Genomic DNA, 26,734 nt, shown 5'->3' with positions numbered 1-26,734 from the left:
AAGTGTTAAAATACTTGCAATTCTTTATGACCTAATTACGGTACTTGCAAATGCTATAATCTGAGCCAGAGAGGAGATAGATAACACACAAGGGAGGCAATGTTCTAACAACCCCCTTCAAACAACTGCAGGTAGAAAGAAAATGGGCTGTGAGTCAAGAATTTCTATCTTATGCAGCTCTGAAATTAGTATTGAATAGACAGTGTTGAAATAAAATTATTTCAACAAGAGCCTGGCCTTTAACCTGATTTTTTTTTTTTTTTTTTTTTTTTTTTTTTTTTGAGTTGAGTCTCACCCTATCGCCCAGACTGGAGTGCAGTGGCCGCTCCTGGTCACCGCAGCCTCGACCTGCTGGGCTCCAGGAATCCTTCCGTCTCAGCCTTTCAAATAGCTGGAATTACAGGCATGCACTACCATGCCCGGCTGATTTTTTTATTTATTGGAGAGATGAGGTCTCGCTGCCCAGGCGGGTCTCGAACCTGTGGGCTCAGGCAATCCACTCACCTCAGCCTCCCAAAGGCGCGGGATTACAGGCTGAGCCACCGATTTTAATATAAGAAAATTCACAACAATAGGTACCTTCATGAAACTTAGGACTTTCTGGGGCACTATAAATACATGTTTATACCACATACTACTATGTTGGTAATTAAACTAAAGTTGAGTTGTTGAACTTATGCTTCTGTGGTCTAAAATTCAGTTTGAAAGAAATTAATGTGTCTGTTGCTCTAGAAGAAAAAGTAGAATTTGATGACCTATAAGGGGGAAATCCTAAAAAAAAAACAAAAAAAACAAAAACAGAATTATCTTTTTTGGCAGGCGCCCTGCAGTTCACTCACAATTTGTTTCTCCAGATCAAACAGTGAACCAAAGTTTTTATCTGAAAGTTTTGAGAAAGCTGCATCATGATTTGCAGAAGAAACTTCCTGAGTTGTGGCAAACAGGTAACTGGTTCTTCCACCATGACAATGCACCTGCTCAAACCATGCTAAGTATTCAGCAGTTTTGGTTTTTTTGTTGTTTTGTTTTGTTTTTTTGAGTTGGAATCTCACTCTGTCGCCCAGACTGGAGGGCAGTGGCCGCTCCTAGCCACCGCAGCCTCGACCTGCTGGCCTCCGGCGATCCTTCCGCCTCAGCCTTCCAAGTAGCCGGAATTACAGGCATGCGCTACCACGCCCGGCTGATTTTTTGATTTATTGTACGGATAAGGTCTCGCTGCCCAGGCGGGTCTTAAACCTGCAGGCTCAGGCAATCCACTCACCTCAGCCTCCCAAAGGCGCGGGATTACAGGCTGAGCCACCGAGCCCAGCTCATTCAGCAGTTTTTAACCAAAAAATAATATGATTCCCATGCCCCATCCTCCCTATTTACCAGATCTTGCCCTGAGCGACTTTTTTTGTTTCCCCAGATGAAAAAATTCTCAAAGGAAAATATTTTGCCAATGTGGAAGAGATGAAACAAAAAACACCAGAAACACTAAAAGGCATCAAAGTTGATGAATTTTAAAAACTGCTTTGAGCAGTGGAAAAAGCATCTCAATAGGTGTAGTGCATCAAATGGAGAGTACTTTGAAATAGCTAAAGTTTAAACATAGAATAAATACACAACTTTTTATAAATAAATTCCGGTTTGAGGGGAGTCCCCCCTTGTGTTTTTTGTTTTTGTTTTTTTGGTTTTATGTTTTTGTTTTTGGAGTTGGAGTCTCATCTGTCACTCAGGCTGGAGTGCAGTAGCACGCTGACGGCCACCGCAGCCTCGACCCACCAGGCTCAGGGGATCCTTCTGCCTTAGCCTTCCAAGTAGCTGGAACTATAGGCACGCGCCACCATGCTCAGCTAATTTTTTTTTTTTATTGTAGAGATGAGGTCTCACCAAGTTGCCCAGGTTGGTCTGAAACCTGTGGGCTCAGACAATCCTCTTGACTCAGCCTCCCTAAGTGCTGGGATTATAGGTGTGAGTCACCACACCCGGCTGTAAGTGTTAAGTTTTAAAGAGAAACACCCCCTCACTCCTGTCAGTTCACTGAATCTAAGTTGAAAGGCTTGAGTCAGGGAAAACAATCTTTCAATTAGTAGCTGAAGTTCTGTTTCCCATTGGCTTAAGCCTGAAGATGAGAGGGTGGACCAGTGCTATGTGCCTCATGGGGATGTGGTGTGGGCAAGAAAACCATGAAATTATAGCCAATGAGTCTTGAGCAGAAGAACCACTGCATGTCAGATCTTTAGTAGATGGGTACATGTCATTGCAAATGGCCATCCTTTGGCCTGTCATTTCCTCATCTGGGGCAAAAGCATTTAACAGGTAAACTACAATTTGTATAAATCAAGCTAACTCAGTTGCTCCTAAATGATGTTGTTGGTTATCTGTTCCTCTGAAAAAAATATTTTGTTTGCTTTCAAGTACATAATTTATTTATAAAAATATTTTAATAATGTTTTGAAAACTTAGATCCTTTATGCTTCTAATATAGAACTAAACCTTCTTATTTCAGCTCTAAATATTAATACTCTGTTTGATAATGACCAAATAAAAAGAAAGTCTCTTCCTTTAAAAAAGATGTCTGCTTGAGAATGGGTAATGGTGAAGCTATTTTTCTGCATATTAAGACACAAAAAAGAGAAAACATACAACTGTATAAAACACATAAAACATGTACAAAATTTTATCACTTTCATAGCATGACTAATGGCATTCAGTGCTACCAATATATTACTTTGGATGGCATACATTAATAACAAGAATTATCATTTTATTAAATCTCTATGATATGCTTGATTTTCTAAAGCACATATTTCTATCAACACTGATGACAGAAATAATACCTGAAACAGAGCAGAAAACAACTTCAAGATAACATTTTATTAGGGAACTCTTAGGTGAACCTTTCAGTTTATGAATTATTCCAAATTCCTCTCTTTTTTTTTTTTTTTGAGTTGGAGTCTCACTCTGTCCCCCAGACTGGAGTGCAGTGGCTGCTCCAGCCACCGCAGCCTCAGTCTGCTAGGCTCCGGTGATCCTTCCCCCTCAGCCTTTCAAGTAGCTGGAACTACAGGCGTGCACTACCACACCCGGCTGATTTTTTATTCATTGTAGAGATGAGGTCTTGCCAAGTTCCAAATTCCCCTCTTGATGTTTATTTCTAAAAACTGAAAGTCATGGATAAAAGATTATTTAATGTTTTATGTCAGACTTACAAAAAGTTGCAACATCACAAAGACTACCCAGATAACCTTCACTCGCATGCCCCACTAGAAAACTGTCTGCTATCATTACACTCATGAATCTTGGTAGCACAAAATATCAACAACATCACAATAGTCTTAGGTTACACTAGAAGGATGTTTGAAGATCCAAGAAATAGATGTCAAAAGACAAGAAATGTGGGCTTTTACAATATTTAACAAGAAGGCCTATACCATAGTGCAATGAAGGCTAGAAGTCAAAAGGCTTGAGATATAATATGATCTTAGACAAGACACTGAACTTTTCTCTAAGGTTCAACTTCTTCATCCTGTATGGTAGGAATCTGACACTTAATGTATCTATATTTACTGGATGTAATAACATAAAAGATCAAATAACGTAAGATCAAATAACATAAAAGGAACAATTCCCAGAAGTTAACAATTCTGAATCTATATGCACCAGGCAATGCAGCCCCAAAATATAAAAATAAAACGAAACAAAACAAACAAAAAATACATGCATACACCACAATTAACAAAAATAAACAAGCCCACGACCACACAGTGACAATTTTAACATATCTTCTTCAGAAACCAAAAGGTCAAGTATCAAAAATTGGTAAAGAACAAATAGAGACAATTAGCAACTAACTGCTAATTATATTATGATTCCTACATTGAACAATTAGAAAGTATATATTCTTCCTGAGGCACACAAAAGCACATTTAACAAAAATTAATAACATGCTAGACTACAAATGTGTCAAAAAATAACAAAAACTGAAATACATAGACCACATTCTTTAACCACAATTCTCTGAAATTAAAAATGAGTTTTTAAAAATCATGCATTTGGTTTTAAAAAACACTTCTGAATAATTCATGAGTTAAAAAAGAAATGAAAAAAAAAAAAAAAAAAAAAAAAAGAAATGAGTAAAAAGCACAAGCACCATAAGCTGGGAGAAAATATTTACAATGTACCATATATGAAAATTTATGGGCTGGGCTCAGTGGCTCAGCCTGTAATCCTAGCACTCTGGGAGGCTGAGGTGAAAGGATTGCCTGAGATCGTGGGTTCAAGACCAGCCCAGGTAACTTGGCAAGATGTTTTCTCTACAATAAATCAAAACTTAGCTGGGCTCAGTAGCACACCTGTAGCTCTGGCTACTTGGAAGGCTGAGGCGGAAGGATCACTGGAGCCCAGCAGGTCGACACTGGGGTGGCTGTGAGCATGGCACCGCACTCCAGTCTGGGCGACAGAGTAAGACTCCAACTCAAAAACACAACGGAACATAATGCAACCATAAAGGACAAACATATGGACTTCGCAGCAATTTGGATGGATTTAGAGTCTATCATACTCAGTGATCTATCACAGAAACAAAGAACAGAGTACCATATGTTCTCACTCATAAGCGGAACTTGAACAATTGTAATAATACTATAAGGAAGGGATTGGCAGTAGTGGGTAACTGCCGGCGGGGGTGGGATTGGCACTTGAGGGAGGCTGCCAAGGAGGAAGGGGCATACCTCATCAACAAGGGTACCTGCATAATAAACATTTGTATACCTAACCCTGAATTGTACCCCACATCTTTAAAAAAAAGAAAAACAAAAACAAAAAAGAAAATTTATGGAATACAGCTAGAACAAAACTAAGAGAAAAAGTTACAATGCTAACCAAATGCATTAATAAGCAAGAAAATTAAATAGCTAAGTATTCAACTAAAAATAACACAATTTAACACTAAGAAAGGGTATCTATCAAAGAGACTCAATGCTAAAACATTAGAAAAATTTTCTTTAAGGTAAAGAACAAGACAAGAATGCCCACTACCATCTCCACTATTCAACACCACATTGGAGGTCTTAGTAAGAGAGACAAAATGTCTAAGATTCAAAAGGAAAAACTAAGATCCGAATTCACAAACAATAAGACTATCATCATTTTTTTTTAAAAAGACAATCTCTAGAAAATCCATTACAATAAATAAAACAATCCATAAAAATCAACAAGTCATCTATAATAGTAAAAATGTTAAAAACAAAAGTTTTCAAAAGTATGTCATTTGTAACAGCAACAAAAACTATAAAGTATCTGAAAACAAATTTAACAAAAAGCTCTAAAACATCTTTGTGGATAAAATTATAGTTATCCAAGAATATAAAAGACAGATCAAATGATAGAAAATAAATCATGTTCATAAATAGGAAGAATTAACATCATAAAGATGGCAATTCAGCCTAACTAATCTATGTATTCAACACTATTAAGTCAAAAGTCAGTGGTATTTTACAAAATCTGATACACTGATCATAAAATTTATAAGGGAGAAAAGAGATATATCTGTCAAGTAGTAATCTATGCTTAAAAGGTAAATAATAAGGACACAGAGAGCCAAAGAAGGACTGAGAAGGCGACAGGACCAAAGATCTAGAGGAGTGGAGGAAGCAAGTCTTTCAGGTGAAAAAAAAAAGAAAGGACAAGTATAGCTCATACTGTAAACAAAAGCAAATTCCTGATATATTAAAGAAAACTCTAAATGGGAACAGTAAAACTTTACAGTTTTTAGAAAAAAGTATAAGAGACTATTTTTAAGACATCTGGGTAGCAAAGAATTTCATAAAGATTACACAAAAAGTATAACTGTATTAAAAACTCAGACAAATGTGACTTCATGAAAATGAAAGTTGCTGTCTAAGAAAAGACTGCAAAGTGGAAAGCTTGAGCCGCAAGCTAGGAGAAAATATTTAGTGCACATAACTGGTAAAAAAAAATAATAATAATTAGTAGTCAAAATGTAAAGAAACACTGGAAATCAATTTTTTTAAAAAAGGGAAAAAGGGAAATGCTATTCCCAAAGAAAGCATTAGACTTTTATATAGTCAACGTTGAAATAAGCAATTCTAAAACTGAAGAGGCCGGACAACAAACACTACCAAATATCATTATTAATAATTATTTTGATATATAAAATAACTTTTAAGTTAGTTCTGCATAAGGATTATTGGTTTTATTTTTTAAATTTATTTAATTACTTAAGTAGACCATTTTAGCTGATGACAGCTTCAAAACTATATGCATGGTACCATGCTGAAGAAAAAGAACACCAAGTCTAGTTAAGTCCACTGAGAAATCTGGGAAGGCAGAAGAAAAGTTACTATTTTGAAATATTTTGGCTGACTTCAGTCTTATTTAAATGCTGCCAAGTATGAGCTATCCAATCTCCTAACTAAATAAAATAAACACATTGCCCTAGTGGTGCTGTAGTTACTTAAAATACATTTAAAAATAAATAATGGTTTTGATCTAGAATAAAGCCTACCTTTATAAAAAGGGGATTTGTGAACTCAAATGGGAACACACTTATAACCAATAATTTATCATTGAGCTCCCTCTGCTGGCCCAGAGAAAGCACAATGATCCTAACACCAACATGGACCCTCTCGTGTCATTTCAATAATGTGACCTTCAGTTCTTAGAGGTACACAAGTTCTTCTAGAGCACTTATTCAAAAATAAACAAATATAAAACCATATCTAGACAAATAGAAGAAGTCTTACAAAGTCCCCAGTCTGATATTTTATCAGGACAGGGATTTTGAAAGTAGTGTGGGCCATGGTTTGCCAATATGGTTCTTACATGTATTCCTGAGGTCACTTAAAAAGCTATCAAATCCCACCTCACCTTTATTCCCTTACTTCCAACTGCAATATGCCTCCTTACTATAGACTCAGGTATACACATCCAAAACAAATTCCCTCAGATATAACAATATCATTAGCTTATCGGAGGCATGCTCCCTTTGAAAACCATCTGTTCTTTCCTTCTGGAAATCATGGGAACACATGTAGAGTAGCTGGTTATTAAAACAACCAGCAAGGAAAGATATATATATAACCATAAACTAAGACTTACCAACACATGACCTGTAACATAAGCCTTAGTACTGGCTTCCAACAACTTGACAAAGGGTCTCTGCTAGAAGTTGCATTAATATAATGGTTGAGAGCACAAGCTCTGAAATTAAACATATCTAGGTTTCAAATGTTAGCTCTTCTGCTACTCATTTTGCAACCATAAGCAAATTACTTAATCTCTTCACAATTCAGTTTCAACTTCTGTAAAACAGGAAGTGATTTACCCGACAGCATGGTTGTAATGATTAAAATATGTATAATTCTTATAAAGGATTAAGCAGTGTCTGGCATATATTAAGTGCCTAATCACTAATAACTACTATTGACAGTTATAACATCTATCCTACTGAGTATAATAAAAAAAAAACTTACATGTAACAAATAGTTGTTTCAAAGAAACAAAAGATGTCCCTGAAATCTCATCGAAAGACAGCACAGCACCAAAGAAAATAAAAAATTTTTTAAAAGACAGCACCAAAATGACCATTAACTTTGATGAATTTTATATTATGGATATCTACGAACATTAAGAGTAGGCAACCAAAACAAAACAGAAGTTCATTGGAATGAAAGAACTACACTCTAAAGTGCTTTCAATTCCCAGTTCCACCACTTACTAGCCTGTGATCATGAACAAGTAACAACCACTCTGAACCTGTTACCTTATAGAGAAAGTGTAGAAACATCATTTCTGTAGACAGTTAAGACGACTGAATGAGCTAAAATGCTAGAGGCCTCCCTTCCTGTTCTAAAATTCAAGACTCAAAACCAAACAAAAACGGGAGCACTCAAAACCAGAAAAGGAAAATCTCCAGATGCCAAAAGCAAAAAAGGAACCAACAATACTGAGCTGAGTAGTCTACTAGGAAAACTAACCACAGGGACTTTACTTTTAAGCATTGTATAGAAATAGGAATCAGGATAAGGCAGAGCCCAGATATACTTATACAGGGGGGAGCTAGAACTCAATTCCCAGCATAAAGATAGGAGCTAGAACAAACCCCACCTAGAAGACTGAGGAGATGGCTTGGGAATTGTTTCTGCTTAGGTAAGGGATGGAAAAAGTCAACTTCTAAAATACAATTCCCTTGGCTGTACCACACAGTACAATTCAGAACTGAAAATAATCTAAGGAAAGAAATAATAAAATTTTGCTGTGAATCTAAAACTTCTCTTAAAAAATGGTCTTTTAAGAAAAGATAGTGGTTATCTCCCATATATAGTACTTAACAAGGAAAGACATACATATGACTATAATTATTTGCATTAGTTTTGTAGAATCTAATTTTAGTTTGTGATTTTAAAGAAACTTAAACATGAAAATGAGAAGACTCTTGCATTCATAATTTATTATTTAGGATATTTAGGTCAGAATTTTTTCTGAACTTTTTGACAACTGACTCATTTATTTTATAGATCATTCTTAAAAAAGGAATTTCTTGTCTTGGAGAAGTTAGATATTTTTTGCTTCTATTCTTATTAACTTTATAAAGAATTATTGTACCACCAATCTTGTAACAATTTTAGTACTGATAAAAAAGAAAGTAATTCATCCCCAGCTAATTTTTTTATTCTGTAGAGATGAAATCTTGCTATGTCACCTAGGGTGGTTTCAAACTCCTAGATTCAAGCAATCCTCTCGCTTCGGTCTCCCAAAGTGCTGGGATTACAGGAGTGAACCACCACACCCAGTTGGATATCTAGTACATAGCATTTAGTTGATAGTTTATTTAACACTAAACACAATATTTCTAGGATGCTTTAATCTTGAGTTTAGGAGATTTAACATAAACTAAGAGCACTGAATAAAATAAGAATGTAGAGACTAGCAGAGGGCCTGACAATGGTTCTATAAATACTTTGTAAGCATCCATTTTTAATGCCAAAAAAAAAAGTGATAAGAGTAAGAGGAAAAAAGAATTCTTAAGGCAATGCAGAATTCAAAGTTCCAATTTACAGGATATGCTATGACATCAGCAGTATTTTGGGTGGGATTTTTTCTGATAATAATGCTAGAAAATTTAGAAAATAAAATTTAAAATACATATATAATCATACCAGTGACAACTAAGGTAGATGCAGGCTATGAGAAGTGACTCTAACTGTATTACAAATAAATCATATAACTACACTGATGGGGACAGAAAGAAGTTGACTCAAGAAACGTTCAAAAACAGTGCTTTTATTGGACACTAAAGGTTAAAAGACAAATACTGTACTCTGGCCAGCATGAGCTAACTACTACAAAAAATACTTTACTTGTATACCAGGGTTGAACAAATAACTTATTATGCTACTATGCATAATTAAATTCATCCAGATTTTTTTACAACTATAAGTAACATGATCAGAAAAATTCTTGAATATAATTTGTCTATATCTTCAATTATTTTCTTGGACCAGATTTCTAGAAGTAGAATTTACTGGGTCAAAGGTATGAACTTTTAAAATTCTTGATACATACTACATTCCAGAAAAGTTATACCAATTTATGTATTCACTAACACTATTACCACACTTTCATCATCTGTTCTGACCACAAACGAGATAAGCTTGGGCTCCAAAACAGAAATTTGAAAAATCTGTCTTTACAAACGAAGTTCTGTCAATATACAGATCAGACCAAGGTGAAGATAAGAGAGGATACCTGAGAGCCACAGCCCTGGAACTGTCCATTAAAGTTACAATAAGTCCCCTACAGTTTCTCTGAATTCACTCCCGTTTCTCTTGCCTCTAAGATCTTGTGTACGCTGCTCCCTCTACTGGAACATCACCTATGTACTGCCAGTCTTTCTGCCTTTTCCCTCCAGGAATTTTTCAGTAATCCCCAGTCTAAATTAAGTATTCTTCCACTCTGCTTTGACAACACCCGCAGATTATCCCTATTTTAGAACTCATTTCATATTCTGAATTGTAATTAATGGTCTAGACTAAACAATGATTTCCTTCAGGACAAGGATCGATTCTTCATTCCCTGCTGTATCCTCAGCACCTGACAAAGTCTTTGGGATGCAGTAGTAAAAAAAAAAATTGATTGAATGAATTCATTAATCACAAAGCAGCAGGTCTACAACAGGTCTAGCAAAAAGCTTTATTTATTTATTTATTATTTATTTATAAAGGTTTTCTTATTTCTATAAAAGGTCAGACAGCAAATATTTAAGGTTTTGGGGACTATATGGTCTCTGTCACAACTACTCGATTCTGCCTTTGTAGCACAAAAGCAGTCAAAGACAACACATAAATGAACGGATATGGCTGTGGTTCAATAAAATTTATTATCAAAAGCAGGCACCAGGTCAAATTTGGCACAAGGATTATAGTTTGCCAATCCCTGGTTTAGAGGAAAGGTCTTAACATTTTTAAAAAGAAAGATAAAAAGATTACAGAGACTTACTGCTTTAAACTTATGCAAAGTTTAAGCTAAACTGTACCTATTATTATCACTCCGTACTCCCAAATTCCATTCTTCTGTGAGTTGGGCTAAATTCCATTCCTCTGTGTCCATTCCTCTGTGAGTTTCCCTTATACACAGAATAAGGGAAAGGGCAATAGCTGAATAAGAAAGGAGACCATGGCACTCTAAGACAGGAGCAGAACACAGGAGTCAGGCCTAGTCATGGGCAAAAAACGCTCAGCCAGATACAAAAAGAAGCAGAGATGGGTTTAAGCTGGAGGAAACTTTATAGAACTTTTAAACTTGTACTGTCATCTTTAACCAACTGACAAGAGTGTTAGTAAACCTGGGTTAAATACACAGACCATCATGATAATAAACTGAAGATATATGTGCAGTAAACAGCTCAGAATTTCATTATACTTTGAAAGAAATTATGCATCAAAACAACACATGTACTTGCCTTCACAAATCAAGGTAAAGAAGGAAAACATGAAAACATGCAATGATACAATGGCTGTTCAGGTTCAAAAGCAAAATCCCTTCTCATTGCTGATGCGTTCTTGCCTCTGACTCCACCTGCCGGCTTTCTCGCTCCTCAAACCTCCTGTCCTCACCACAAACATCCAGTGTTTTTACTTCACTGGTTGTGGTAACAGAAGCAGGAATTCAAGACTAGGCCTGTATGGATCATGAGAACTCATCTTCTCTGAACTATGCATGCTTTGCCTGAGAAGTTAGTAGATTTACTCAAAGCCTTACTTTTCATAGTCCCCTCCTCTTCTTCATCCTCTGCATTGATCACCATGGTGCCCAGCTGTGATGGCAATGTGTCATCGTGTTCAATCATAGTATTGGCTCCATCACTCATGGTGCTGGCTACTCGGACAGTACCTGTCTCATCACCCACTGCTCGAACCATCGTGCCAGAATCCATTTCATCCTCCTCCTGTAAAAGGACAAAATCTCAAACTGGGGTTAATTTGATTAAAAAACTTTGAGTTTTCTTAATCTTAGTGTAAATATTTCTGATGTGACATTTATTCAGGCTCTAAACTCACCTTGCAGAATTGAAAGCACACTTACTTAAGCAAAGATCATAAATTGATATGACCCATATGACAGCACCTATCTAACCCTAAAGAATTTCTTGCTCTATCTTTCTTAATAGATTTTGCAACATAGATGGAAGAAGCTAATATGAACACCTTTGGAATCTCAGGGTTGCGAGAGTCTGTAAGTGTAGAAACTACATGTTAAGTATGGATCCTAGATTCCCCAATATGGTAAGGAAAAACCAAGTCACAGACGTGAGCATATCCTCTCCAAAATGAAAAGTTAGATTAAAAAAAGATATGGGGTCAAAAAGTGAAATTTAAAAGTGTTTTACGAAGCACTATGAGAAGAACAAGCATAGATTCAACAAGGTTCTGGCATGCCTTGATCCAGATTAGGAAACAATCATGCAAGAACAGTCTCCAGGCTTCAGGTGGATCCAACTTATCCTACTTGTCTTACTTGGCTTGGCAGTCATGAAATAACAATCATCAATATCTGAGGGCCACAGCAATGCCCACCACTCACTGAGTTTTCTTCATCATCCTGGTCTACTTCCCGCTGCTGGGCTTCCTGGCGTTTCAGTTTCACATCCATGGCTTCATTAATTAAGTCTCGCAGCACTGACACTCCTTTGGCACTCTTGACAAATGGGTGCTTAAACAAGGAAATGAAAAACACTAGAGACAGTTTATATGGTGACAGTGGCAAATAGTGCCTGGCAAAAAGTAGGTACTTGAAAATATTTGCTGAATCAATCAGTGAATCTTTTTTAAAAATATATATTGATTATTAAAAGGTGGTATTGGGTCTAAAATGGATAAAAACCACTGGCCTAACCCTGTTATAATAGCAGAAACTTATCAAGTCCATACCATACTATCTTCAATATGCATAAAGCACTGTTCAAAGTTACATACATTATATCAATGACTCATCTCAACATGAGTCAGAAATTTTATCTCCATTTTAGAGATAAGAAAAATGAAGAAACAGAGAGGTTAAGTCACCTGCCCAAGGTCACAAAGACAGTAAATAGGGAGCAAGGATTCAAACCTGGGCAGTCTGACTTTAGAATCCAAGTTCCTATCCACTAAGCATACTGCCTACCAAACCCCTCTCGTCTTTGGTCTTATGTCTCCAGTCCAAAGTAGCCCCCTCTTATCCTCAACTATAACAGCACCTATTACTGATCTTAATTATTTGTCAGAAATGGGTAGACTTGATGGTACTCCCGCTTTGGAATCTGAAAGGCCCAGGTTCGCATGTTGGTGCTGCTATTTATCAGCAGAGTGGCTCCATATGAGTAAACCTCCCTAAGCTCCATTTCCTCATCTATAAAACTGGAATAGCCACCCCTCACAGGGTCTATGTGATGATTAAATGGCATAACATGCGGAAAGGATGTGGCACAAAGCAGGTGCTCACTAAACGCCAATTCCCTTTCTCTAGTCCCATACAGCACTGTGTTTTCTTGCATTACTGTCTTATTCAAAAATTTAACATTCTTCTTCCATATCTTTTCTACTCAAATAGATTCAAACCTCCCTATAGGAGAGAATGTCTTACACTTCTTTACCATCTCCATGTAGGTGGTTTCATGGCATCTTTTGGTCAGCAGGTGAATGAAATGGAGAGAGGCTGCATCACGGGGTGACTCATACCTGTAGAAGCTGAGTAGCTGTGGCTCTCTGCTCAGGGCTCTTTACAAGACACTGCTTAACAAAATCCATGAAGTTATCAGACCATAGCTCTGGCTTTCGGAATGTGGGAGGAGGGTTTGTAGGAATCATGAAGATTGCCTGGTTAAAACAAACAAACAAAAAGAAGATTTGGTAAAATAAATGTTATGCTCAAATAACAAATATGTCTGGAATTATATATGAAGCATGGTAAAATGATTTTTACTTATCCACTGATAAGCCTATTCAAATTCCAACAAAAGTCTAAGTATTTCAAAGTAGAAAGTATGACAACGAAACGATATATCTCTCTCCCTCCCTTTCCCTCTCTCATATGCTGTCTCATCCCCTAAACCTCACATCAATAGTCACATTGCCTTTCAAAGTAAAAAGGTAAGAGTATCCATATTCTGAAGACAGTTCAGCCCCAAAGTTGTCAAGTTTCCCTCCTCCTTAAAAGTCACAACCTCCCCTGGACTACAATGAGGTCATCAACTAGAAGTCCCCAAATCTCAAGGGAGTCACTAACCTCCAAACCACATCAAATCATACTACCAGGGGGAAAAAAACAATTAAAAATTGGCCCATACGATTTCTGAAAGAACTAGAAATTGACCTTCCATATGACCCAGCAATTCCCCTATTGTGAATATACCCGGAGGAACTCAAATTATTCTACGAAAAAGATACCTGCATACGTATGTTTGTTGCAGTTCTATTCACAATAGCAAAAACATGGAACCAACCATGTTGCCCATCGAAGCTAGACTGGATTTTAAAAATGTGGTACATATACACAACAGAATATTATGCAGCCATAAAGAAGGACAAATATATGGACTTTGCAGCAACTTGGATGGATTTGGAGTCGATCATACTCAGTGATTTATCACAGAAACAAAGAACGGAGTTCCATGTGTTCTCACTCATAAGCTGACCTTGAACAAGTATAATGCTATAAGGAAGCGACTGGCGGTAGTGGAAAACTGTCAGGGGAGGGGGGTGGCATTGGCAGTTGAGGGAAACTTCTTTTTGTTTGTTTGCTAGGGGAGGGAGGATCATATCTCATCAACAAGGATACCTGCATGATCAATGTTTTTATACCTAACCCTGAATTGTACCCCACATCTCTATAATAAATAATAATTTAAAAAATAAAAATTGGCCCACTACATTGCAGCTAAATTCTATTTCAAAAAATAAGACCATTATTTATTGAATTTCCAATAAAGGAAGAATCATGATTTCTGAAAAATAAAACTCTTTACAATAAGCAGTTTAAATTGTTTTTCTGTTTGTTTGCTTGTTTGGGGGTTTTGTTGAGTCAAAATCTCACTCTGTTGCCTAGGCTGGAGTACAGTGGCATGCTCACAGCTCACTGCAGCTTCAGCCTCCTGGGCTCAAGCAATCCTTCTGCCTCAGCCTCCCAAGTAGCTGGGACTACTGAGGCACACCAACCTGCCTAGCTAATTTTTTTTTTTTTGTAGAGTTGAGGTCTCTACCAGCCCATGCTGGTGCTGAACTCGTAGGCTCAACCAATCCTCCTGTCTCAGCCTCTCCTCAAAGTGCTGGGATTACAGATGTGAGCAAACTGCCCGGCCCTTAAATTATATTCTCTGAATCTAAAAATACAACCAGTGAAACTCCCTGTTTTTCCCCACTTCTGCCCCTCAAAAAAGAGCAGGACCTTGTCTTTGAGCACAAGAATACTTTTAAAAACTGTTAAGTCTTTTAATAGAAAAACTAATCAGAGAAGAGGGGAGGAGCTAGGGTTGGGAGGGATGGAGAGGACAATGAAGACCCTTAGGAAGGCAGGGCTGAGGTCTTACAACAGTGCTGTGATAAGGAGTTCTGCAGGTGGGTAAAGCCTGGAAATCCTTTAGGGTGTCAACACTGAGGGAGTTTCACTGGAGGTACAGTCAATGGGCCCTTAACACTCTAGAGCAGGGATTCTGCAACCCCAGGGCAGCAAACTGGTACCAGTCCACAGCCTGTCAGGAGCAGGGCCACACAGCAGGAAGTGAGCAGCCAGCAAGTGGAGCTCTGCCTCCTGTAAGATCAGCAGCAGCATTAGATTCTCACAAGAGAGCTAACCTTATTGTGAATTGCACATGCAAGAGATCTAGATTACGTGCTTCTTATGAGAATCTAATGCCTGATGATCTGAGGTAGAGCTGAGGCAGTGATGCTAGCACTGGGGAATGGCTGCAAATACAGATTAGCATTAGCAGTGAGGTTTAATGGTACATTCTCCCCACCCCCGTCCATGGAAAAACTGTCTTTCACAAAACCGGTCCCTGATGCCAAAAAGGTTGGGGACCACTACTCTAGAGTGCAGAACCTCCAGGTAAAGAGTCTAGGGATCCACAAACCAGAACTCACAAGTTCAAACACCTGTAGAGGAAAGGCAGGAAAAAGACAACCAATGAACCAGGCTGGACTTTAGTGACATAAGTTCAAAAAAACAGTTTGCTTTCCTCTTAAGACTATTGTAAAAAAAAATGTAAGAGAAAACACTGTAATAAGTGGAAGTTAATACTTGGTGACAGAACAGGGAATCATAGAAACTGGTGAAGTGGAAAACTCATGCCCTATATAAAGGAGACAACCACTATTCAGCTTCAGCTAAAGTTCTCAGGTTAAAATGTGGGTACCTAACATTATTGAGAGAGAGAGAGAGAGAGAGGGAGAGAGAGAGTATGTGTGTGCATACTAATCAAACTAAGCACTTCAAAGGCCTATGTCCTGCCAAAGTGCTATCAATACATGACCTCCAGAATGGAGAGGGGTGGAATACACTTTGATTAATTAATGACTACAACCAGAGTCAGTGGAAGTACATGTACAGTGACACTGATCAGTGATATACAATTAACTCGTTTATTGTTTGGAACCTAACCAACTAAGCCACTGAAATAACTTTCTGATGATGGTCAGTAACTAACCACCCCAATGGCTTTCTGTTCATGTCCCTACCCTCATCGGATGGATATCAGCATATGGAGGCTTTCCTTCGGCCATTTCTATGGCAGTTATTCCCAGGGACCAGATGTCTGCCACACAGTTATATCCAATTTCCTGAATCACTTCTGGAGCCATCCAAAATGGTGTTCCTATCACTGTATTCCGCTTGGCCATGGTATCCTAAAACAGAAAGGTGAGAGATCAAAACTAAACATTAAGACTACTGAGAAAGAGACTTTTCCAATACTAAAAAAAGGCTTGTTCTTGAAATACATAAAAACCACACTCAAGGAATGATCAAGCAAGTCACCAAAGAAATTCAAATAATCAAAACCACAAGATTCTTAATTATTAAAACACAAACTAAAATAAGATTGACAGCCGGGCTCGGTGGCTCAGCCTGTATCCCACGCCTTTGGGAGGCTGAGGTGAGTGGATTGCCTGAGCCTGCGGGTTCGAGACCCGCCTGGGCAGGCGAGACCTCATCTCTACAATAAATCAAAAAAATTAGCCGGGCGTGGTAGCACGTGCCTGTAATTCCGGCTACTCGGAAGGCTGAGGCGGAAGGCTGAGGCAGAAGGACTGCCAGAGCCCAGCAGGTCAAGGCTGCGGTGGCCGGGAGCGGCCACTGCACTCCAGTCTGGGTGACAGAGTGAGACTCCAACTCAAAAAATAAATAAATAAATAACATAAATAAAATAAAATAAGATTGACAAAAATTTTTTAAATTAATAATAACTAGTGTTGATAACAGCACAGAAAATCAGGCACTGAAATACAATGTTATGACAATACAAATTGATACAACTTTTTAATAAACAAGTTGGCAGTATTTATTAAACTTTTAAATGTCCATATCCTTTGATCCAAATCTACTTCTCGAAATGTATCTTATGTGCACAAGGAATACAGAAATGTTTCTGATTTGGGGGAGGAGGAGAAAAAGGAAATGACCATCAACAGGAAAAAAGTTAAATACAATAAATATCCATATACTGAAACATCACATTAAAAAGAAAAAAAGAAGACATATACTTTTTTTCCCAGCACGGAAAAAATGTACAACATACATTGCAAAGCAAAAAAATTGGATTGTAAAATTATATACAATAACTTTGTTTTTATAAAATGAAAATACATATAGTAATGATCATAACAATAATCAATAAAAAATGTTATATCATAGCAAAAAATATCTGGAGTAATACACACCAAGCTATTAACAGTTATATCTAGAAGGCAGAAGACTTTTGCATTCCATTCTGTATACTTCTGTAACATTCTAATGTTTACATGAATATGTATTACATACCAGGACATTTTTAAATTGACTTAAAAATGATATGTAAAAGTCTTAGTTTGTGGCTTAAAGAAGAACACGTGGATATAGTACACATTATGGCACGTAACCACTCTATAGTTCCTAAACTTTAGGAGGACAAAGAGTTTCTTGTTTTGTTTTGTTTTGGTTTTTTGAGTCAAGGTCTTACTCTGACACCCAGGCTGGATTGCGGTGAAATGATCAGGGCTCACCACAGCCTCAACCTCCTGGACTCAGGCAATCCTTCCACCTCAGCCTAGCAAGTAGCTGGAACTACAGGTATACACCACTACACCTGGCTAATTTTCTGAAGGAAGAGAAGGATTTTTAAACAGAACTAAATATGCAGAAGGACATCCCATGAATATCACTGATGTTTCTTTTGAAATGCCTGTGACAGGTTAGGCCAGTCAGAAGCAAATGACAGGTAATACTTTCAAATTGATCTCATTGTCAGTCCTATGCAAAAATTAACACAGAAATTAACTTACTGCTTAGTCATTTCCTTAGCTCTGACACTTCAAACTGCAAGGGGTGTTTGTAAACTGTGGTAGTCAAAGTTGCTTTTACCAGATTATTTCAATTAAAAATGGATACTTGGATAGCCAGAAATTTTTTGAAAATTAATAGGAGCAGCCAGGCTCGGTGCCTCAGTCTGTAATCCCGCACTTTGGGAGGCTGAGGTGAGTGGATTGCCTGAGCCCGCAGGTTCGAGACCCGCCTGGGCAACTTGGTGAGACCTCATCTCTACAATAAATCAAAAAAATCAGCCGGGTGTGGTAGCGCATGCCTGAGTTCCAGCTACTTGGAAAGCTGAGGCGGAAGGATCACCAGAGCCCTGCAGGTCGAGGCTGTGGCGGCCGGGAGTGGCCACTGCACTCCAGTCTGGGTGACAGAGTGAGACTCCAACTCAAAAAAAAAGAAAAGAAAATTAATAGGAGCAATGAACAGATACTAACTCCAAAGTTATATTAGTATGAGAGCATAGGAAAGAAAAATACTAAGTACAGAAACAGAATGTAGCACATACATATACACACACACACATACGCACACATATAACACAGTCTGTTATATATGCCACACATATAAGATATAATTAAAATGTCATTTAAAATAAGCAACAACGGATAGATTATGAAGGAAAAAAGCACTGGGCATTTTCTTACCTTATAATTTCATCAAAGTAAGTTCAAATAGGTTGAAATTTTAAATATAAAAAACAAAACCCAAAAGAATACTAAAAAAAAAATAAAGATGAACAGTTCTATAACGTTTGAGCAAAAAAGAACTTTTTAAGCATGACATCAAAGGCAGGAAAGGCATAAAAGGCAGATGAAATTTTCTATATAAAATTTGGAAACTTCAGTAGTATTTTTTTAAAACCATAATCAAAATTGAAAGATAATTAGCAAACTAGGAAAAGATGTTTCAACATCATAACAACAGAGTAACAAGTGTAACATAACTTTCTTTGGTTTTGTTTTATCTTTTTAAACTTTTTAAAAAGATCCAACACTCAATTCAGAAAACTGACCCAAAAAAAGAACAGTTTATTCACAAAAGGATAGTTACAAATGGCCGATAACCAAATATATTATATTTGATTATTCTTATATTCATAGATTATTCATATTCTTAATTGTTTTGAAACAAGGAAGATACAATTTATTGCTCATCCAGAATTGGCAAATATGAAAGGGGCACATTTATATACTATAGCTGGAAGCAGAAATTGTTCACTTCTAGAAGTATTTTGGCAATTTGCATCAAAAGGCTTAAAATTTCACAGATTTTCTGGGCCAGATTCCAATGCAAAGAAGTTATCCTAAGAATATATTCAAGGAAAAGCTAAAAAATTTAATTACAAGAATGTTTATCCCAGAATTTATGTTTATGATGGTAGGAACACTATAAGCAGCCTAAATGGGTACCCAACTGTAGAGAATGAATTAAAAAAAATTATCATACATCCATACAATGATATGCCAATGCTGCCATCAGAAATAACATTGGCTGGACAAGGTGTCTCCACCTATAATCCCAGCACTATGGGAGGCCAAGACAAGAAGATTGCTTGAGTCCAGGAGTTCAAGACCAGTCTAGGCAACATAGCAAGACCTTGTCTCTACAAAAAAAAAAAAATATATATATATATATATATATTAGCCAGTCATAGTAACACATGTCTGTGGTCCCAGCTACTCAGGAAACTGAGGAGGAAGGGTTGCCTGAGCCCAGGAGGCTGAGGCTGCATTAAGCCATGATCACGCCACTGCACTCCAGCCTGGTGACAGAGTGAGACCCCAACTAGAAGGAAGGAAGGAAAAGGAAAAAAAAGAAAAGAAAGGAATATTATAGATTCCTGAGTAAAGATGACAGATTGAACAGATACATTTTGCTTTTGCTCCATCTCAAAACCCACTAAAAGAGACTAAAATGATTATTTAAATGAATAAATCCACAAGAACAAAAATAAAAGGGAAAACAACCACAGTCACAATCATTTGAAAGCTTGAAAGCAGATGGTCAAGAGGTAACTGAACAGACTGTAAAATGGAATCCTAAGTCACTCATCAGAAAAACAAGGAAACAATTTGATTTTAACACCAACCCCTCCAAAGGTTTAGAAACTGGTGGCATCTGGTACCAAGAAGAGGGGTGAAAGTGAATCTAAGAACAGGAAGACTGCATTGAAAGACAGTTAAGATGCAGTCAAGAGCCCTAAACCTTATATCAAGCAACTTGCCCCACCCTGGCATTAAACTACAGGTGTACCCTCTGGAGAGTGAAACTCAAGACCTCTAGACTGTAAAGTATGGATTATATTATTAATCAGGAACATTAAATGGGCATTTATATGCTAACAATCCCCACCACCATCACTATCACTTCTCAGAAGGTTGTCAGCAAGGCCTAAATTATCTAGATAAGAGACCAGAGAAGAACCTTAACTCAGTAGCACTGGAAGTTTCCCAACAACACAGACCAGCAGCATCATTCTACACTACAGTTTCACTTTTGAGTGGAAAAAAAATCTCATTTTTTCTTTAGCAAAATAACATACATGCTTATTGTAAATTTAAAAAAAAAAGAGTCCAGCAAGATTGAAGAATATAAGATATTATACAAAAACCAATAGTACTCCTATAGACTAGTAATGAACAATCTGAAAACAAAGCAATTTCATTTAAATAGCATCAAAAAGACCAAACTACTTAGGAATACATTTAGCAAAATATATGCAAGACTTGTACACTGCAAATTATGAAACATTACTGAAAGAAACTAAGGAAAACCTAAATAGGAAGCCATCTCATGTTCATGGATTGGAAGACTTAATACTGTTAAAATAGCAATATTTTCAAATGAATTTAAGATTCAACACAACTGCTATCAAAAGCTCAATGGCCTTTTTTTTTTTTTACAGAAATTAACAAGCTGATACTAAAATTTATATGGAAATGCAAGAGACCTACAATAGCCAAAACAATCTTGAAAAAGAACAAAGTAGGAGGACTCATGCTTAACAGATTTCAAAACCTACTGCAAAGTACAGTAATTAAGACGGCCTGGTACTGGCACAAGGATAGACATATTAGTCAATGAAATAGAATCGAAATCCCAAAAATAAACCTATACGTTTATGATCATGTGATTTCAACAAGTGTGCCAACACACACTTCAAGGAAGAAACAACAGTCTTTTCAACAAATAGTGTCGGGACAACTCAATATCAACACGCAAAAAGAATGAAATGAAATGTCTACCTGACACCATGAAAATTAACTCAAAATAGATCACAGATCTAAACATAAAAGCTAGAACTATTAAACACTTCAAGGAAAACATAGGAATAAATCTTCATGACTTTGCATTAGCTAAAGATTTCTTAGCTATGACACCAGAAGTAGAAGCTACAAAAGGAAAAAGCAACTGGACATCATCAAAATTTTAAAATTTGGGGTTTCAAAGGATATCTTCAAGACTACCAAAGGAATAGAAGAATATAATTGCAAATCATGCACCTGATAAGGAACTTGTATCTAAAGTATACAAAGAATTCTTACAACTTGGCAGGACATGGTGGCTCATGCCCATGATCCTAGCACTTTGTCAGGTAGAGACAGAAGGATGGCTTGAGGCCAGGAGTTCGAGACCAGCCTGGGCAACATAGTGAGACCTCATCTCTATAAAAACTAAAAAAATATCCAGGTACAGTGGTAAGTGCCTGTAGTCTCAGCTACTCAGGTGGCTGAGGAGGGAGGATTGCTTAAATCCAGGAGTTCAAGGCTGCAGTGAGCTATGATCAAGCCACTGCATTCCAGCCTGGGTGACACAGCCAGACCCTGTTTCTCAAAAAAAAAAAAAAAAGAATTCTTACAATTCAACAATAAAAAGATAAATAACCCAATTAAAAATGGGTAAAAGATTTAAACAGACATTTCTCCAAAGAAGACTACAAATGTCCAATAGACATAAGAGTCTGGTTTCCATAAGCAGTGGTTATCCTATTCGCCTCACATAAGAAAAGATAATCAACATCATTAGTCATTAATAAAATGCAAATCAGCCAGGCTTGGTGGCTCAGCCTGTAATCTCAGCACTTTGGAAGGCCGAGGCAACTGGATTGCCTGAGCCCACGGGTTCAAGACTAGCCGGGCAACTTGGTGAGACCTCGTCTCTACAATAAATCAAAAATTAGCCAGGCATGGTAGCGTGTGCCTGTAGTTCCAGCTACTTGGAAGGCTGAGGTGGAAGGATCACCAGAGCCCAGCAGGTCAACACTGGGGTGACCGTGAGTGTGCCACTGCACTCCAGCCTGGGCGACAGAGAGAGACTCCAACTCAAAAAATATAAAATAAAATAATAAAATAAAATACAAATCAAAACCACAGAGAGATACTACCTCACACCCATTGGGATGGTTACAATAAAAAACACAGAAAATAACAAGTGTTGGAAAGGATGTGAAGAAATTACAACACTCACACATCAGTAATGGGAAAGTAAAATGGTGAGCCACTTTGGAAAAAAGTTTGGCAGATCTTTAAAAAGTTAAACATAGAGACCAGGTACAATGGCTCACACCTGTAATCCCAGCATTTTGGGAGGGAATTGCCTGAGGCCAGGGGTTCAAGACCAGCCTGAGCTACTTGGTGAGACCTTGTCTCTACAATAAGTTTTTTAAAAATAAGCAGGACATGGTTGCTCACACCTGTAGTTCCAGCTACTTGGAACGCTGAGGCAGAGGAATCACCTGAGCTCAGAAGGTCCAGGCTGCAGTAGCCGTGAGCATGCCACTGCAGTCCAGTCTAGGCAACAGAGTAAGACTCCAACTCAAAAAAAAAAATGTTAAACACATAAAAATCTGTAAACAAATCCCATAGTAGCATTATTAATAATAACCAAAAAGTGGAAACAAGCCAAATCTGTTCAACCAATGAACAGATGAACAAAATGTGGTATATCTGTACAATGGGATATCATCCAGCCATAAAAAGGAATGAAGTACTGATGCATGTTACAACATGGATAAACCTCTAAAACATTACATCAAATGAAAGAAGCCAGAAGCAAAAGGTCATATATTATATGACTATTTATATGAAATATTCAGAAACGGTAAACCTATAGCAGGAAGAATGAGGAGTGATTGCTAAAGGGTACAGTTTATTTTGTGGATGATGAAAATGTTCTAGTATTTGATAGTGGTGACAGCTGCACAATTTTGTGAATATACTAAAAACACTGAACTGTACACATCAAAAGGGGAGAAAGGCAGGCATTATAGCAATAAGAACAATATAAGTAACTTTTGAGGAATCAACCAATTACTAAAATTATTACTAAATGGAATGGATATTCTTAATTTTAATATGTTTTTATACAGCACCAGATAATATATTTCAATTTGGTTTCCTTACAAAGACTGTAGTTTAGATAATATTGTGTGGTACTGCTTATCTGTGACTTTTTATTTGCTTGTTTTTTTAGAAACAGAATCTTACTCTGTTGACCAAGCTAGGATGCAGTGGCATGACCACAGCTCACGGCAATCTCAAATTCCTGAACTCAAGGGATTCTCCTGCCTCAGCCTCCCAAGAAACTGGGACTACAGGAGTATGCCACTGCATCTGGCTAATTTTTTTATTTTTTGTACAGACAGGATCTAGCTTTGTTGCCCAGACTGGTCTCAAACTCCTAGCCTCAAGCAATCCTCCCACCTCAATCTCCCAAAGTGCTGGGATTACAGAATCACCATGCCCAGCCACCTGTGAATGTTAAGAACAAAATTTTTTGGAGGGCCTGCAAATCACAATACTGAATAAGCGTCTGATTTTAAACATCAAGGCAAATTCTGTGCTGTTGTAGTTACCTATAAGACTCACTGACATGTCTCAAGCATATTTAAAATAAAAAAATAAAAAGCATACATACAGTGGTAAACAAACTCCCCCGCCCTCTACATATATAGTGTGCATTCCACCACCCGAGAAAACTACTTGATGTACAACATGGATGCAAATTTTGGTGTATACCTGTCTAGAACTATTTCTATATTTCCATATATACTTTCATATATACTTAAGTATTTTATAAAATCAGATTTAAGGAGAGAGTTTTCAGTATAGTAACTGCCAGGTACTACCTGGTAGTTGAATGAGATGATGTCATGTCTTATTCAAGGAAAGTAAGACAGATTTAATTTTTCTACCTTTTATAAATATGCCGATAGAGTATACTATCATTTCTTGTTTTAGTTTTTATCTTTATAAAAATTAAACAAAGTTAGACAGATGTCATGACTCATGTCTATTATCCCAGCTACTCAAGGTGGCTGAGGCAGGGGATCACTTGAGTCCAGGAGTTCAAGTCTGCAGGGAGCTATGATTGTACCACTACACTCCAGTCTGAGTGACAAAGACCCCTGTCTCGGGGGCAGGGGGAGTAAACCATGTGACCTGAACCCAAGGAAAGGATCTAAAATAACCTACTAGCTCTTTTGTAGCCTGTTGGTAGATTATATAATTTTTACTAGCACTATTAAGTCAAGTATCATATTTTAAACAAGTAGGTAAAGAATTGCTTCTCAGGACAGAACTGAAAATTATAAATACAAGTAACATTTTTACTTACTGTAAGCTGACCTGCTACCCCAAAATCTGCAAGCTTTGCATGTCCTTCTGTATTTAGCAAAATATTTCCTGCCTTGATATCACGGTGTATTTTTCTCATAAAATGAAGATACTCCAGGCCTTTAAGAGTTGATTGTAATATTGTAGCTATTTCATCTTCTGTTAACTGAGAAAAGAATAAAAAGTTCAAATTCTATCTGTTCACCATGACACATCAGAAAAAGGAAAAAAAATAAGACCCAATTTCCTTTTTTTGAATAAAATCAATCTGTGAACAGCATTTGATTACTTATACCATAGATATGCTGACCACTTCCAATGTTACATGTCTAGACCGCCAGACGTCTTCCCAACCAGATTCATATATTTGCCTACACATTTTCACTGAATGCCTAACAATCATCATAAGTATAACATGTCAAAATCAAATTCTTTTTCTCTACCACCCTATTCCTCTCCCTCCTACTCACTCATCCAACCTATTCTGCTCTTCCCACAGTCCTACCCCTCTCAGTAAAAGAAAATTTGATTCTCTCAGTTGCTCTGGTCAAAAACCTTGAGGTCATCCTTGACTCTTCTCTGTCTTCAAAATGCTGTATATCTAAATACATCTTCTGTAATAACTCTGGTCCAAGTCTCCATCATGACCTGCCTGTACTATTCTTGTAATCCCCTAAACAGCATCCCTGCTTTTGCCCTTGACCCTCTTCAATGTGTTTTCCACACAGCAGTCATAATAAACCTTTTAAAATATCAGCCGATCTGCTCAAAACCTACCAATGACTTCCTAAGTCACTCAAAATAACTTTTGTATCCCTAACACGAATAAAGTCCTCTAACACGAATAAAGTCCTCTAACACATGGCAAGTGCTAAAAATATATTTGTTGAATGACAATGAATAAATGAAATTGAGAATGCTGGGGACTAGCATAGAATATCTGATCTGTCCAATGTTGACTTTGTGCAGACACAACCCCAGTCCTAACAACACAGCTCCCCATATGACAACTCACATTTGAAAGGAGTGTGGGCCAGGTGCGGTGGCTCACGCCTATAATCCTAGTATTTTGGGAGGCCAAGGTGAGGGGACTGCCTGAGCTCAGGGGTTTGAAACTAGCCTGGGCAACTTGGTGAGACCTCATCTCTATAATAAATCAAGAAAAATTAGCCAGACATGGTGGTGCACACTTATAGTTCCAGCTACTTGAAAGGCTAGGGCAGAAGGATCGCTGGAGCCTAGCAGGTCGAGGCTGCGATGACTGTAAGCATGCTACTGCACTCCAGTCAGGGCGACAGAATGAGACTCTGACTCAAAAGAAAAAAAAAAGGAGTGTGCTGTGCACAAAGTATAAGATTTGGGATTAGAAAGACCTAGCTTTTACTCTTGGCTCTGTTTTTGTGTGACTTAAGAAAGTTACTGAACTTCTCCTAATCTACTTCTTAATCTATAAACTAGGAATACAACTTTCTTTAAGAATGTCATGAGAGCCGGGTTCGGTGGCTCAGCCTGTAATCCCACGCCTTTGGGAGGCTGAAGTGAGTGGATTGCCTGAGCCCGTGGGTTCGAGACCCGTCCAAGCAGCGAGACCTCATCTCTACAATAAATCAAAAAATCAGCCGGGCGTGGTAGAGCACACCTGTAATTCCAGCTACTCGGAAGGCTGAGGCAGAAGGATCGCCGGAGCCCAGCAGGTCGAGGCTGCGGTGGCCGGGAGCGGCCACTGCACTCCAGTCTGGGCAACAGAGTGAGACTCCAACTCAAAAAAAAAAAAAAGAATGTCATGAGACCAGGTTCGGTGGCTCAGCCTGTAATCCCAGCACTTTGGGAGGCCAAGGCAGGTGGATTGCCTGAGCCCGCAGGTTCGAGACCAGCCAGGCAATTTAGCGAGACCCCATCTCTACAATAAGTCAAAAGAAAATTAGCTGGGTGTAGTAGTGCAAGCCTGTAGTTCCAGTTACTTGGAAGGCTGAAGCGAAAGGATCACTGGAGCCCCAGCAGGTCGACACTAGGGTGGTAGTGAGTATGCCACCGCACTCCAGCCTGAGCGACAGAATGAGACTCTAACT

The 26,734-nt window shown here is 37.8% G+C and overlaps 1 protein-coding gene across 2 annotated transcripts in view; it reads right to left on the bottom strand.

Moving 5' to 3' along the window:
- The window catches only part of STK4 (serine/threonine kinase 4), a 105,696-nt gene that overhangs the window by 56,677 nt on the left and 22,285 nt on the right, over positions 1-26,734 (bottom strand). For both annotated transcript variants that reach the window (XR_002482466.1, XM_008066916.1), the window contains exons 5-9: positions 24,667-24,831; positions 16,218-16,385; positions 13,224-13,361; positions 12,088-12,216; positions 11,266-11,452 (exon numbers count right to left, since the gene is read on the bottom strand). Coding sequence is in view for 1 of the 2 variants with exons in the window: in XM_008066916.1 (XP_008065107.1) it covers positions 11,266-11,452; positions 12,088-12,216; positions 13,224-13,361; positions 16,218-16,385; positions 24,667-24,831 (787 nt within the window). In the remaining variant the exon portion in view is untranslated. The remainder of the gene's footprint in view (positions 1-11,265; positions 11,453-12,087; positions 12,217-13,223; positions 13,362-16,217; positions 16,386-24,666; positions 24,832-26,734) is intronic.

Source organism: Carlito syrichta, unplaced genomic scaffold, assembly GCF_000164805.1.
Source record: "Carlito syrichta isolate Samal-C Ts95f unplaced genomic scaffold, Tarsius_syrichta-2.0.1 Scaffold309195, whole genome shotgun sequence".
In the NCBI taxonomy this organism is placed as follows: Eukaryota; Metazoa; Chordata; class Mammalia; order Primates; family Tarsiidae; genus Carlito; species Carlito syrichta.
The sequence above is the reverse complement of the archived record's forward strand: the minus strand, read 5'-3'. Positions and strand labels throughout refer to the sequence as shown.